General features: G+C 44.3%; 1 protein-coding gene across 1 annotated transcript in view; it reads left to right on the top strand.

Moving 5' to 3' along the window:
* Positions 1-15,934, top strand: part of GLI3 (GLI family zinc finger 3) — a 70,874-nt gene that overhangs the window by 34,697 nt on the left and 20,243 nt on the right. Inside the window, exon 7 of the mRNA XM_010149243.1 lies at positions 977-1,117. Within this exon, the coding sequence (XP_010147545.1) occupies positions 977-1,117 (141 nt within the window). The remainder of the gene's footprint in view (positions 1-976; positions 1,118-15,934) is intronic.

The raw sequence follows: 15,934 nt of genomic DNA, 5'->3' as shown, positions 1-15,934 counted from the left end.
ATATTTATGCCACATTGACTTTTACCAGGTCTTGGCGCTGTACTGCACTGAGGGCTCAGTGTCAGGCAGTAGTCTCGTTTGCTATACTTTCTATACCAGTATAGAAAAACCACTGGTTTTGGTGGAGTGACTCCTGATACACAGTGACTCAGGGGAGATGAGAATCAGAGCCTCAATCTTGTGACCGAATCCGTGAAAGCAAAGCAGATGTCCGTCTAAATCCTTCAGCAGGTTTGAAGTGGGAAGAGCATGAGTGCCTAATCTGAACCAAATGTTTACACTAACATCTGACCCCTTACCCGGAGCACAGAACAAGCTGGGGAGCGTGAGGCACCTCGAGGAGCTGAAGGTGGAAAATCAAAACCTAGAATTACATACTCACTTCTGCTCAGCCCTTTCATGCACTCATTACAGGCATGTAGCCTGAAAATTACCAAATTGCCAAAACTGGATAGGTTTTGCTGTGCAAAATCGTCACTGGATTAACCATGAAAACACACTTTGGATTACTGGTGATCCATTTTGTGTCTAACAGTAGAGCTAAAGTTAAAATCCAGTTCATTCAACTATATTGAAAAGTGCCTTTTTCACTAATGGTGCCACTGAAAAATAAGGGGTAAGTGTGGAAATAAAGAGCTCCCCATTAAATATGCCAAGAGGGAAGCCAAGGCTTTACGATTTGCTTTGAATTGAAATGCAAAAGGTTTTTTTTTTTTAAAAAACAATTCTTTACAGTGAATATGTCTGGGGAGGGAAAACCTATTTAAAGCCTATAGTCTGCAGATGGTTTCTGCTTTACCAGGCCTGTTTTGGGCTTCTGTGTTTTGTAGAACTGAGTAAAAGTGAACTGACAGCAAAGTAATCTACACACCCACCCCCGTCTTTCTTCTAATGCTGAAATAATTCACTTTTCTTCCTCCTCAGTTTTGGAATTTCCTCTCTTCTCTCCTCACCTCTGGTTTTTTCCTCTCTCCAGGAACAGCCAGAAGGAATGACCCTGGTAAAAGAGGAAGGGGACAAAGATGAAAGCAAACAGGAGCCTGAAGTGGTCTATGAGACAAACTGCCACTGGGAAGGCTGTTCCCGGGAGTTTGACACACAGGAACAGCTAGTGCATGTAAGTTAATGGTATTCAGGAACTGGGTTTTACAACTACGTGACCTTTTTCATGGGGGTCGGGTTCTCTGACCCTGTGCTGAGTCAAGTTTCTTAGCTAACAGCGCTGCAAAGTGGAGAGGGGTTTATGAGTTTCTGAGAATAAAGAAAACTCGGAGCCACAGTGCTTGACCTGTTCAGTCAGCTAAAGCTTAGTGTAAAATTCAATAAAGTCTTCAATAGAGGTTGTAATGGCTCTGATCCTGTAAGCCAGCAAACGCTATTTTGAGTTAGAGACTTTGATAGTTATTGAGTAATAGTAAGCTGGACATGAATTATTATTAACCTTTAGCCAAGTTTGATTTTTTCTCCCAAAAGGGACCGTAACAGTAGAAATGGGGAAGGAGAATTCTTCCCCTTCCCTAAGGGGCTTTTTGGTATCAATGTACCGTTGTGTGTGAACCGGAGCGGGTTATTTGGTTAAATACATGGAGATTTGAGATATTTCAGTCAAAAGTACACTGTATGGTCTTATTTATGCTACACCAAATATTAGTCGTATCTGCCTTGTTTTTATTTCCTCTCTACCACTTCTCCAAAAGAAATGATTTTTACTGTTTTGTAGTATTGTAAGCTAGAAAATGAACAATCAAAATCTAGAATATAACCTGGCAAGTGCAATTTCCACCCCCATTTCCAACCTCTTTAGCTGTAGCAGCACCTCTCTTAATTAGCAGCATCATAGGACATGTCTAAATACTCTGGAAAAAAAAGGAATTCCTAGTAAAGGTTGGAGAGGAGTATCTTCAGCAAATGAACACTGCGTCAGAATCATATTTATTGTAGAAAACTGTTTAATACTTTCCTGGAAATCATGCAAAATCTATTGCATAATGTGGCCAATACTACTGAAATATGTACTTTTCTCCCCAGAATAAATAAAAAACCCCCTGCTGTATATTTCCAAACGCTGTGCAAAACAGTAAACGGATGCTGCAAGGCTGACTTCAGTAAAGCGATGCCAGTTTTCTCTTTCTGGAGCGCGAGAGTCTGGTGGCATTGCAGTTATTCATCAAGATGCATTTCCAGTTTCTTGTTATGGTTAATTTTTGTTACTTTGCAGTAGTAACAGTAATAATAATAAACGAAAGACCATCACAAACTGAAATAATGGCAAAAATGCCACATATTTTGCACATAAAATATCCTAACATTTTAACAGGTCAAAATGAAATTTGAGGAGAGACTCTTCTAGTGTCATAACGACTTTTGGGGAAGAAGTGCCGTACGGACGGCTGCTGCAGAGGGTTGGGCACGTTTTAAAAGATCAAGTGTCAGTCTTGCAACTGGATCTATGCAAACAGACCGACTGACATCATCTGGGCCTCTGCAGAGGCACAGTCTGTATATCTGCTAATAATCAGGGGCTGAGGCTTTGCGATACCTGGCAAACCTTTCCCAATATTCAGAAATGATCCCCGTGATGATGATAATGATTAATTGACACCAAAATGTATGAAATAAAAGAGAAATTCAGCATAAAGGTGGCCTTGGTAGTGAAAAAAGAAAGAGGATTTTTTTGAACTTTCAGACATAAGATTTAATTGAATTCCACTGTGCCTGTTAGCTAATAGCTAACGTTTTGTATTTTCAGGTGAATTGAAGTCACAGTGTGATAGTTTGGTTGTTTGCGGATTTTTTTTTAATGCATCTGTTGTTTCTGGTGTGATTTTTATAACAAATCTCACTGTATTATAAGGGTCAACAGCAAGACTCCTCTGAAAAAAATGTATTTCTTATGTTTCTCCACGGTGGCAACGTCTGAAATGGGTTTCTCTAGACATTAAGTAGGCAGATAAGAAATGGTTCTATGGTACAAGGAGCTCTTTTTGGCAAGGCTGAGGACTCAGCTATATTATGATGGCATTTAAGATTACAAGATGCAAGTCCTGACTTGATGCCCCCAAGACAATAAAATCATCATCGTCGCAACCTTGACTCTCAAGTAGCACAAATCACGCCGTAAGAGTCAGCGTGACTCAGTGATGGGGCCCTGGTTTGTGATTTCTTCTGCTGCTCTGACAAGAGCCCTGCTGTGGGGACTTGAGCAAGTTATTTCTGTCCGGAATTGCAGAGAGCTCTAGACATCTGACTCTTTGAAAGTCTGGTCCTTCACCGCCGTCTGTCTCTCCCACGTTTTGTCTGCCCTTGATTGCCGCAGCCCGCCGATGTACGCCTGCAGCACCTGGAGAAACGAAGCCCGGGTCTCGGGAGCACGGACCTGGTTTTCTTTGTCTGTGTGATGCCAGCAGAAAGCGCTAAGACCCTGAGTAGCAGTTCAACCCTTGAAAGCCTCCCCACTCCTGTGGCTCATGTATGCCTCCTACCCAAATACTCGTGGTGAGATCCGAGTAGATATAATTTGCGCTTACCTTAGCGGCTTTGCACTGGATGAGTTGCTGACTTGGTGTGTGCAAGCGTGCACCCGAACCAGGCACAGGGAGAGTATGTGTCTCAGTGGTGTGAGCAGATCCTTTACTCAGTGGTATTTACACTGCAGCAGCAGCTGGAGGCCTCGTCGAGCCCAGAGTCCCGCGGTGCTCGGCGCTGCTCCAACACAAGAGAAGGCAACGGCCCCGATATGAGCGTGAGGTCTTCCCCCTGCGACTCCAGAGCCGCGTAGATCAGGCTGTTGGGTGCTGACTGGAGGTACCTGAGCTAGCTCGTATACGTGTAGGTGTGTAGCTAGGATCATGCTATGCTTCCCAGCAAGGCCAGGGCTTTGCAGGGTAACAGATACTGACCTTCAGATCTTGAAGCAGAGCTCTGCCGTGTTGCCCTCCCTGGCTGCACACGCTGCTTCTCTGCGGGTGATTCCCAATCCATTGGCAGACCCGGCAGAGCTCAGTTGCTCCAGCCGAGTTTGAAGGGGTCTGAAGTCAGGTGCTGGCCTGCCACCTGGGACAGGGAAAGTGTAGGTAACCATCCTGTTGTGTTGACTCCACTGTGGGAGAGTAATCATCGGGGCAGGGGCAACTGGCACAGATAAAGGCAACAAAGCCTTAAATTGCCCTAGCAAGACTCGTACAGGTAACATCTGCCAGCTTCCCTGTATTCCCTGACACCCAGGGAATGCATGAGCACAGAGCTACATGTTCAGAAGTTGGGTGGGTGTGATACAGCACTACACATGCAATACTACATGGTGTGTACACACACCTACTTGCCCATGCTACAGGGAAAAAAAAAAAGACCTAAAAAGGATTCTTGTACATCCTGAGAAGGCTAAATTTTCAGGATCTACACAGGGGAGCACTAAGTCTTTTAATGAATGTGGGTGGGGTGGGATTTTTTAGGGGATTAAAGCTGCTGCTGGTAGCCATACCTAATAGTAAGATACCAGAACCCAACTTGTCTGATGGCGCAGAACAGAATCCAAGCCTTGCATCCCAAAGCACTGGAATTTTAGAGGAACTGCAGTTTAGGGAAAAGATGGAAGTATGTTTCTAGCTGTTTGTTTTGTTTCCTAGGGGGTTAGGTACCTCAATGTGAATTCTAGTCGCAGCAGGTGGAGCAGAGCTCAGGAGAGTTCTTCCACAATACACGGTGCACACAGCTCATGTTATGGGTGTCGTTACCCGCTCCCGTCGTGCATAGAGTGGGTACACAAGCACGTACGCATGTGTTCTGAAAGAGGTAAATGTGGATTTGTGTATATGCTGGCCTTTCTGTCACATGAAGATAGGATTATTATCTTTTTGGGGAATGATGGGACCTGGTTTACTTTGAAATCAGCTGATCAGATTCTAGCAATAGCCACGTGACAATGTGATGTGTGGTACAGCATGTATGGAATGGTAAATACAAACATAATCTGTGTCTGAGTATGTGGTATAGCTTTAGAGCAGAAATTGCAATCTTGGGCACAATAGTCAGCATTTGATGGCATTTTTCTGCGTTACTTTCTGGAGCAAAGTCCTGCTGTGTTGTTAGCGTAAAACGTGGGCGCTAGTGCAAGTGTGCTTAGGCGCCGAGAGACAGTGTTTTCTGACTGAATTTACGAGCAGAACCTGGGCTGCTATGAATAAATAACTGAAAAGCTACATAAAAGGATCGTTATTGACCCACCCAGAAGGGTTTGAGGCCGCGGTGATTTTGGTGCGGGAGCTCTTATTTTCAAGCAATACGTGCCGCTTAGAATTCAGCGTGGTTAAATTTTCGTGATCCACACACCAAAAGGCAAGGTGTTAAACCATTCAGACGCTCTGCCTTATTTATAGCACCTATCCATCCTTTTTCCCCCCTCCTCCCTTACAGTTAATAGAAAGATTCATGATTCTTCATGGTTGTCTATCTAGCGTCTGACAGTGCCGACTGCCCTGCTGAAGCAAGTCACTATCTATAATTGATATCCTGCTATGGAATAGGGTACTGGCTGCAATTGAAGGGTTTTGCTGAAAGCTCTTAAATCCTGACAAGTACTGCCCTTGTTCTGGTTCAGTCGCTGAGCTGCATTGCTGGGATCCCGGGGCTGTTTGAAGCGGGTGCAACAGGGGTGCGGCGTGTTGCCCATCAGCAAGTCACAAAGTTGGAGAGCCGCTGTGTTGGCCTGCCAGGTACTTACCTACAGTGCGTTACACTCCTGAAAAGATTGCTTACATTTCTGTTTGAACATGGGTATTACAGGTTTCTTCCTTTTCCTCCTTCTTCCTAAAAAAAAAAAAAATTAAAATTAAAAAAAAAGGATCTTATTTATTTTAAAGCTCCAGTTTGCTGCTGGGGTCTTTATCATTCAGCTGTTTAATTAATTTCTTTGCCCAGCGAGATATTATAATTGGGCTTAGCTGAGCTCAAGTTTGTTTTAAATATGTGATAAATGCACTTGGGCGCCCAGAAGCTAATAAGATATTGTATATTTTTATAAATCTGCTTTTTGTTGCAGTTTGTCTTTTTTTTTTTTCCTTCCCCCAGAAATCAGTTTAAGAATAAAATATTGCAAAAGGGTTAGACACTAAAGATAAAAGTTTGTTTAAGAAAATTATCCTTCAAGGAAATGACTGAAGTTATTGTTAAATATTAATACAATGGCAATCAGAAAAATGCAGTGCTGCCTATTTCTCATCCCCCTTGCTGTGTAGCCTTGATAATGTTATTTTTTGTTCAAAAACCATGCTTGAAGAACGTTAAAGCTATTTTTGTTAGTGTTTTCTCCTTAATTGTACAGCAATAAAATTCTCCCATTGTCGTTACCTTTGATTAGATGAGATCAAAAAGCCCTAAAACTGGCGGCAGTGGCTTACGTTCAGGACTTCATTCGCTGAGGAGTTCCTGCCTGTTTGCAAAGCCCCGGGTGACTGGAGCACTGCCCCAGGGCTCCCTTATCGCACCGGAGGAAGGTTTGTTGTGTTTGCTAGGCACCCACGTGTTCCCAAGGTAATCATGGTGCGCCAGGGATACCCAGAAGAACAACCCTTACATGAAGTTCCTGACTTGAGTTTCGTATTTCTTCCCTCTCTCCTCCCGACTGACAGAGGTTAGCCATGGAGAGCTATATAAAACGGGGCTGTGCCCACAGCCTGCCCCAGCTCAGGTTTTGCAGCATCCATCATGATATGAAGTGCCTTACTCAACGGTGTGCACCTCAAAACACTTAAAAACGTGCCTGATGGGGAGGCGAGGAGCACACCACTCTCTGAAGGACTTGACCTCTTTGGAGTGGGTCGGTTTGGATGCCCAGAAATACGGATGCTCAAAGTCAATAGACTTGGAAGTCTCGCTCCCTCTGCTGCCATGCTGCCTTTGGCCTGTGGCTTCTTCCATAGCTCCTCTTGTATAGGAGACTGGTAGTGAGGACTGGAGAGAGCTTCACCAGTCTCCTCTAAACAGCAATATCCAACCGCAAGAGGACAATAACCTGGATTAGAGCAGTTCCCCTGAGTGCAGTGGCAGAGCTGTAAGTGACCCGGAGAGTCACACATTTCTTGCAGGGGGAGAAACTGCCCCATGAGCAGGCAGCCCCGAGGCAGGAGGGTGCTGCTTGCAGCTGTGTGGGTAGGCATCTGGGCCTGGAAGGAGCCAGTTACAGCTGCCCCAGAAGGCAGATTGGTAAATTTTTCAAGGCCAGGCTGGATGAGGCTTGGAGCAACCTGGTCTAGTGGAAGGTGTCCCTGCCCATGGCAGGGGGGTTGGAACTGGATGATCTTTAAGGTCCCTTCCAACCCAAACCATTCTGTAATTCTGTGATTGTCCACTGTGTGTTAGGGATTTCTCTCTGCTGGAGGTGTCCTTGCAACTGGTCGTGACGCAGGTGAAGTCCCAGCTACGCGAAGCAAGGCCCTTCACAACCCCCAAGGGGTGTACTTACACATCCCAGTACACATGCATCTCCAAATACATGCAGGGATTTGGTTAATTTTTAATTCTTCTTTGCAAGAGCAGTTTTCAGTGCATTTTCATGGTAGTTTTATTTGGCTCTAGCACAGTAACACAGGGAAGCTTCAACCTGTTTGCAGGCTCACTGTGCATCGTGCTGACACTGAAAGGTTCAGAAATGTTTCCTTTAAATTGAAAAGAGTAAGGAATAGATAAGAACATGAAATCCATTATAATAATAGTTTCCTTTTTTTTTTCCCCTGACAAAAGGAGAATGTTTTACATACATCAGCAAAGGGGGTTTTGTTGGTGGTTTTATTCTATTTCATCTTATTTTATTTTTTTACTCAGTGGTGTCAGGACTCTTAAGTCCATATTTGGAGAAGCAACGCTGTGGACAAAGTAAGTCGTTCTTCCAGTGAGACAAGCTGAGGGCTTGGGACAACATGGAGAAGGCAGGGGGTGGTTTTAGAGGCAAGCAAGTGCCACAGAAAGGTTTTTTCCCAGTTTGCTCATCCCCTCAGTGTATGTCATCTTTGTAGCTGTGATAGGACAGGCGGGAGGAGAGAGATGGAGGAGAGATTATAGCAGACAATGGAGAGAAACATCCTTCCAGAAGTTTTTAGATTTTGAAGTCTCCTCCTCACTGGCTGTTGAAAAGCTGAGTTGTAATTACAGCACTACGTTATTGTGCTGGATTATAGGCTGCTAAATCCACAATTTTAAACTCTGCCCGACGGGTAGCATCGTTTGTAGGCCAGCAGGTCCTTGCGTGGCGTAGGACAGCTAGGAGGCAGATCTGTGCCCCTACGTGCATGTTCCCTTTCATTTCCTTTTGGGTACCGAACACAGACCTGTTTAAATGAAGCCTGTCTTTAACCCCCACCCAAGGTAACCCTGTAAGGCTTTGAGGGTTAAGTAACCGCAGACAGACCTCACTGCTGCTCTGTGGGCTCAGACCCTCGGGGTCTGGCACAGCCCCTCTTTGCCTTCCCAGCACATCCTTGCCCAGCCGCCGTGATGCCCTCTGCCTTCCAGCGGTGTTCCCAGCCAGCACTGCTGCCGCGGGGAGAGGTCTCCTTCGCTCTGGGCTCGACCCAAGGGCCGGCTGTGCTTTGGCTCAGGCCCTCTTAAGCACTCCGCTGCAGGAGCACATCCGCCGTTCCCCTACCTAGAGTCTGGCTGTTGATCAATCACGGACGAGAAGGGAAAAAAAAAATAATAAAGTGGGGATTTCTTTTTTTTTTTTTTTTTGATAGAGAAAGGTTTACAAAAAAATAAATCCACCCTAATCTGTGAAGTATTAAGAGGGGATTTAGAGGGAGAAATGTAATCATTTTTTTATTTTAATTCCTCTGTAATTAGCATTTATTTCACAGCATTAGGAAAACTTGTTTTTAGTCTGGTGCTGCTATGGCTACCGTTCATCTGAGTTGCCAAAGTCACTGTCTTTGAATTGGTGTCCCTGAAAGAGGTCGTTAAACTATGGCATGTCATTTAAATAGCACTTGTTTTCCACTGTTGTGGGTAGGGGTGAAGCGTGCTCCTCCTTTCCCCGGAGAAGTTACTCCAGCCCTTTAGATTGAAACCGGAACAAGTGGGCACTTGAGTGGAAAGGGCTGTGCGTGGCAGGGAGCAGGGTTTGGCCTCTGGCCATGCTTTTGATCACAAAGTGCTATTTAGGTGGTTTCTGGATGTTTGTTTTGCCTGAGAGTTCAGCTAGTGAACGCTTACTGGTTAGTGATGTTTCGTAGGTGATGTCCAGGTCTGGGGAGACATGTAGGATAAGAAGCTGGCAGCCAAATCCCAGGGGAGCCAGTGCTGAGTGTGACAACGTGTAGGCAAGAGTTGGGTTGGCTCCTGGCTCTTGTAGGCATAGCACGGAGAAGAGAGAAAAGGTAAGTCCCTGCCTACAGCTTTTGGTGCCTCCGAGCTGCGAGGAAGGTTGGGTTTGTGTATTGACCCCAGGTACCTTTCAGTCCTGACCAGCGGGCCAGGTCAGAGTGGATTCACCTGGACAGCGCTGCTTCCAGGTGCCTGGAATGGCAGATGCATTTTTGGAGTCTCTTTTGTTTGTGTAACCCTTAATGGGGAGAAAAAAAAAAAAAGGTGCCGTTGAGCTTTTTATCGTGGTGAAACGAAATTAGTGTTTCCCAGTGCTTAAACTTCGGTGTGAGCGTGACTTTTCTTCGAGGTGTCGGGGTGCCTAATGTGTAAAATGAATGGGTGGTGGTTTTGTCAGGAGTAGGTCTGCTGGTGTCTTCCAGTGTAGGTATGAGGTCTGCATGTACCATTCTTACGTGTAGTGCAGGGCTGAGATGCTGCAGTTCTCCGTGAGATAAAGTAGTCAAGCTGAAAATGAAACAAAGCTCTAACTGTATCCCTCCTTGTGTTTAGCAGAGATAAACTACAGTGGAGTCTCAGTGCTGCTCCGTTTGGCTTCTGGCAGCAGCTTTAATTGGTAAAATGCAGATTTTTTTTTTGATCAAGAGAGGATTATTCTTGTTATCAGTCTGGAGCATCTTATTTCAAGATGAAAAGGCTTCGCTGAATTACAGATGCCAACATTTTTACAAAGCACTTTGGCGATTGACATCTCAAAGAGAAAGTATGATTTATTAGCCTATAATGGCTAACACTGAGCACTGGGCTAGGTCCCACTGATTTGTGAAATTGCTTAATATGAATTGCCTTTTTGTGTAATTCAAGCCCCAGGTTTTTCAAATAAACTTAGAATATGAAGTGTATAAAAAATTATGTACCTGGAAAGGGAAAAGGGTAATGGGGCTGTGTAGCTAAAAAGAAAAGAAAAGCAAAGGAAGAAAGAGAGGAAGAAAGAGAGAAAAAGAAAGACAAGGAGAAAGAAAAAGAAGGAGAGACAGAAAAGAAAGAAAAAGAAAATACCTAGTTCTAAATCCATCTTGGTGGTGCTTTTTTACTGTAGTTTGGTTGATATCTTGGCAGGGTAAAGATTAATAACAAGCCTTGTCGCTATCAGTACCTGCTTGTCGATTCTCTGTAACAGGGCTGTCTGTTCAGCATGGAAATTATTGATTAAATAAAAATTGCTATTAGATTGTGATGTGATCCATAATCACAAACAATGGTGGACATTCCTCTTTCAGATCCCAAGCCATGCATCAAGTTTTTCCTTGCAGTAATTTATATTGTGCTGACATTCGCACCCATTAGGCTTTTATCCTCTCCTACATGTGTCAAGAAAGCACTAAAAGAAAGAACAGCAGCAGCACAGCGGCAGGTAGGAACGCGCTAAATTCTCAGAGAGAAGCACAAAATAGCTTTGCTTCTACTTAGCACCTTACCCCCCCAGCAGGGATTTCTGCCAGGTGAGGGCAACACCCCTTGAATTTAGGGACCTTTTTCAGGGTGTTTTCAGTGAAAGCAAGAGCTTCCTCCACAAGTATTTGTGCCAAAAATTACTACTGTCCTTCCTTCCTTCCTTCCGTTATTCCATCAACTCTGCTTTTATTTATGGTCCTTGTCCATGGTTAGGCCCTGCATGTCAGGATCATGTGGAAAGAGGATGCATGCAGGGAGAACCAATATGTTGTTGTGGGGTATTTTTAGCATTCCGAGGTGGAAAGAATAAGTGGGTGTCCTGTGTTTATTTAGCTCTAATGTTTCCTAATTTGAGGAATCCAGGATTGGAGTGCTTCAGTTAAGACTGCATCACTTTAGGCTGAGTTAATTAAAAAGATAGTATCTCACTGTTCTCTTCACAGCACATGTGAGCACGATACCAACTTTTTTCCTCCTGTGAGAGCCTTTGTCTAAAACCGAAGGAAACTTGGTCAAAATGTTTTCCAGAGCTTTGCCACTTAACTTTGCCCACACAGCTTCCCTGTCCCTTTTGTGTCAGAAGACTCAAACAATATATATGTCAAAAGTGATCCAGCCCACCTGGCCTGGCTACTCTGGGAGAGGCATCCCTGTAGTTCGGGACTGTGCCTGGTAGATTGTTTTGCCAGTTACCAGCACAAGGCTGGATTACTAAAAGACTTCTATACCTCTGTATGAGAGCTGAGAATATGTAACTGTGGGTATGGGATTTTTTGGGGGGAAGGATTACTGTAATTTTTCCTAGTTATCAGTGCTAACTATCATATAAAGTGTATTTCTGTATCTTGCTACCATTAGGGTAGTTTTTGCATATCTTTCTTCTGCCTAAACAATTTCCAATATTATCAAGGATAATCAACAAAACCCTAGCTGCAGTATTTGACTGTTGGCCACATTACACTCGGCTTAGAGAGTGTTTAACAGTGAGCTTAGCTTCACGTCATTGTGCTGGGCAAATGTGAAGTTTTCGAGCTTGGCCACTGTCATTTAAATCAAGACTGCTTCATTCTGCAGAGCAGGAGCATGTGCCTTGCACATCTCCCTCCAGTGCAGCCACTTTCTCCGTGTGGATCAGAGCCAAGGGATTACCAGCCAGGAAATTAATTGCCAAGGGGATTCCGACACTTAGGGTTAGTAAAAAAGCCTGAACAAAGCAGCATGTTTTATATCGTGTTCTGTAAGCTCCTGCTCTGATAGCTTTTGGGTGAGGGAGAGTTACAGAGGTACGGGACTGCCCTTTGGTTTACGCCTGCAGACTTCTGGGGCTGACTGCCAGCACAAGTCAGTCCCATTCAGATGGTGGTACAATGGGATAGAGGAGAAGAGATGAATCTTGGAGCTAAACCAGGCTATTTAGGATTGATAAAGAAGCACCGTGAAGCACTGCAAGTCACTTACCATTAGTGCGTGGAATGCAGGGCAGAAAAAAAATGGGCCTTGGCTCTTTTCTAAGGGTGTTAGGTGATACCCCCAGGTTCTGCTAAGAGATCCTGGTTTCATTGCAGCAGCTCGAACACACGTCTGTAGGCCAGCTACGGCACGAGGCAGTCTGTGGTATACACGAGAGAGTAGGAAATCTTATCCTGGGGCAAGAGAGAGATGAACGAAGGTACCTCTGCTGCCACTGCCTGGAGCATCAAGGGTCGCTCACTTCTGACATGTGACAGACCTTTGCTAACCCAGACATTGCTAGGATGTGGATTTGGGATGACCAAGCCTAACGCAGATGTGAAAATAAATTCTGAACGCATGTCCAGTGGAAAAAAGCCGAGGGAGGTCTCAGAGGGGCAATAAACCCTGGCACGTGCTGAAACTTGTTAGAAGTGTTTGTTGGGGATGTTAGGAAGGAAGTGCCCAAAATACCTTCAGTCGTACATGGCTTTAACGCACCGCTGGTTCTGCCACCCACCAACGTTGTGTTAATTGTGCCGGGATCTCCTCTGCGATGAAACAAAATATTAAGACGTAAAGCGTCTAGGAAAAACGGCCGTAATGCTTATCACTCCCCTATTTTCTCTTTGTACTTTCTCTGAAAAGTGTTGTGTGTTTAAGTCACCGCATTCCTGACTTTCTTAGAGGCTTTTTTTTGCATTTCATTTGCAAAAAGTGGATCGGGCGTTATCTCCTAATTTGAACTGCAGCTTTTGTAGATTATATATAAGGAGACATTAAGTGGATTTATTGGAAAAAAAAAATCCTACTATTCAACAGTCTCTTTCTGCAGACAAAGCACTGATACTTTTATCATACAGGCACTGTGTCTGTGTGCTAAGCATAGGACTGTCTTTAAAAAAATTAAGAAGTACTGATTGATTTACACAGGAAGATCCTGCTGAGAAATATCTTTACGTGGATCAGTGTTAGCTGTGCTGTAATCATTTAAAAAGTGCTAAAAGCAGAAGAAAGTGCATGGGTTTACAAAATCTGGTCCGAGGTTGAACTAAACAAAGTTCATACTGTTCCTGTCTCCATGCTTAGTGTTACTGTCCATACATTCAATACCCTCCGAAGAGCAGATCCCATTTCATTGGCTGACATTTACCTTGCCCCATTAGGAGCATGGGATTTTCAGGAATAGAAGGCAGTGGCGTAACGTTTTTGTGAGGGATCGAGTACTTTGCTAATCCTTCTGAGTAGATAGATGACCTGTTGTACCAGTCTGGGAGTTCGGAAGACTTCAGACTCTTATTAAAAGAGTGCTTTTTAGCTCTTCCTTCTTCTACCTTGTTGTAGCCTTTCGTAGATTTATAAGTTGGCTCGTGGGATTAAGTGGTTTGTCTCTGCTGATATAAAATGATATAAAGCTGCTGTAATATATGGTTACATTTCAACTCAAGAGTTGAAATGGTACTAACCTGCTTGCAGCCTGTTTCCAAACTCATGCACTGAAAGGCAGTGTAAGATTTAACAGATCTTTGTCATTAAAACCATACAATTTTTATAAAATAGCGTGGGCCTTGTATATTCCTTTGGTGCACCACAGTTGTGGGGTTATTTTCTGGGTACGTTTTTTTACTTCCATTGTTTTTCTGCTCAGGGCAGCTTTACTGTTTAGCATTTATTTCTTGGCTCCACCCATCGGGTCTGTGTTGTGGAATGTAAAGATTAGGAATCTCTTCCCACTTTATTTTCTTGTGAACACGTCCTGTTTTAAAGGCAAATCATATTACTTTGAGCGTGGTTTGAACCCACGGCTCAATAACTAACTGTAAGAGCTGCTAACGCCCCGTTCCTGCGTGGGGAGCTCAGTGCGTGTGGACCCGGTTGAGTTTAATGGGCTGCGGGCTGCCATATGAGAATCGAGGTCTGTGCATCTCAGCTAGGAGCACTGGCTGAAATTTATCAAAGCCAAACAAGGTAGAGGGAGAATAGTTAATTTCGGGTTTAATATATACAGCAGGTCTGATTTCCATTGAAGTCAGATGAGTTATAGTGGCAGGAAGGAGGCCTATAGATTTTTTTTGTCTTCCGCAGCAATGTGGGAAAACATCCAAAGTATTTAGTTCTTGTACCTCGTGTGTGCTGCTTACAAAATCAGGACAGAATTTTCATTCTTCATACTGTTTGCAAATAAAATGAAATACTTATCATAATGCCTCTTTATGATGACTTCCTTCTCAAGTGTGCTGGCAGGAGTCCTCTGTGGTCTTTTTTTTTGCCAGTGAAAAAAATCCAGAAATAGAAGATATGCTTTTAAGTGTGTTACACTAACACCTTTAGCCGCAGAATTTGCCAAATTGTTCAGGGTTTGTTTTTTGTTTTTTTTTTTAAGGTAAGACCTGTTTTTTGTGTATGTTTTTGTTAAAGATTGTACACAGCTGTATGTGAGTGCGGATTTGCAAAGAAGGAGGTCAGCCATTGCTTGCATTGGGCACTGCCTGCGAGAGAGGTCTTAATGGCTTTTCCTGGAAATTCTGTAGGAGTTGCATTAAAATCAATTTTCATCCCTAAATGCAAAGGTCATGAAGCAGAAAATTTTAAGCTTGAGCTTCAGGTGGTTTTCTCTCCTACCATATTCCGTTACCTCTAGAAGGTATCAGTACATTTTCTAGGCAAGACCTAGCGAAGGGCAGATGTTTGGTTTCAGGCCAGTCTTTGCCAACTGTAGGAAAAACCCTGCCCTGGTTTGTACACTACTGTTTTGACTAGGCTCAGAGAGAAATGTGTTAACAGATTTGCAGGGCATGGGGAGCTATTTGCGATGAGGATCTCCTCTCTTGTGAGCTCACGGCAGGAACAGGCATTGCACCTCCTTGCAGTCATGCCGTAGGGCTGTTTCCTGAAGGCAGGAATCTGTCCTGCATCTCCAGCTGTAGCCAGCTCTCAGAAAGCCAGTGTGGAGAGCCTGTGTGCGTGTGTGATGGGGAGAGAAGGAGGGGACAGGGTGAAGACCATCAGTGCAGGGTGTAGGATTTGGGAGAAGACCGCCTTCAGTCGCTATTGCATCGTAAAGGCCAACATCGCAGTCTCATCGCTTAGGCAGCGGTGGGTCTGAAACCCTGCAGCAAGGGGCCTTTGTTCAGCCTCTTATTCCATCCCCATGCCTTTTTTTGTCCCTCTCTTTTTCTCTTTGCTAGTCTGTCTTGGGTCTCTTGGTTTACACTGCAGGCACCATATTACCCTACATTTTTCTCATGTGATCCTTACACAGAAGACAGATAAAATGTGGGTGTAATTTGGGAACCTAAATGTGAAAAGCCTAAAAACCACAAAGTAGAAGTGAGCCAAGCATAGATACATAAGATTGTTTTTCTTAAAGTGATTTCTGTGCATTGCTGAAGTCTTGATGAAGGGGAAAGTTGTCATGGAGTTCTACCTGCCAGATTGCCTTTTCCCAAAGGGATTATCCCCCAGCAAAAGGGAGTTCTACCTGCCAGGTTGCCTTTTCCCAAAGGGATTACCCCCCCAGCAAAAGGCTTTCTTGCTGTCAGTGTAGCAGTGACGTGGTCTTACACGCGCACTTGGCACTGAGAAAGATGCTGGAAATAGTCAAAGTTGGAGGAGTTCACGAGCGTCCACAGTGGTGCAGAGCGTAATACAGACCGCAGGAGTTGTGCACAGGAGTGCACTGCCGCAGAGGCAACCGGGAGAGCGGCCAGAGCAGGGA

Source organism: Eurypyga helias, unplaced genomic scaffold (assembly GCF_000690775.1).
Source record: "Eurypyga helias isolate BGI_N326 unplaced genomic scaffold, ASM69077v1 scaffold3713, whole genome shotgun sequence".
Classification (NCBI taxonomy): domain Eukaryota; kingdom Metazoa; phylum Chordata; class Aves; order Eurypygiformes; family Eurypygidae; genus Eurypyga; species Eurypyga helias.
The sequence above is the reverse complement of the archived record's forward strand: the minus strand, read 5'-3'. Positions and strand labels throughout refer to the sequence as shown.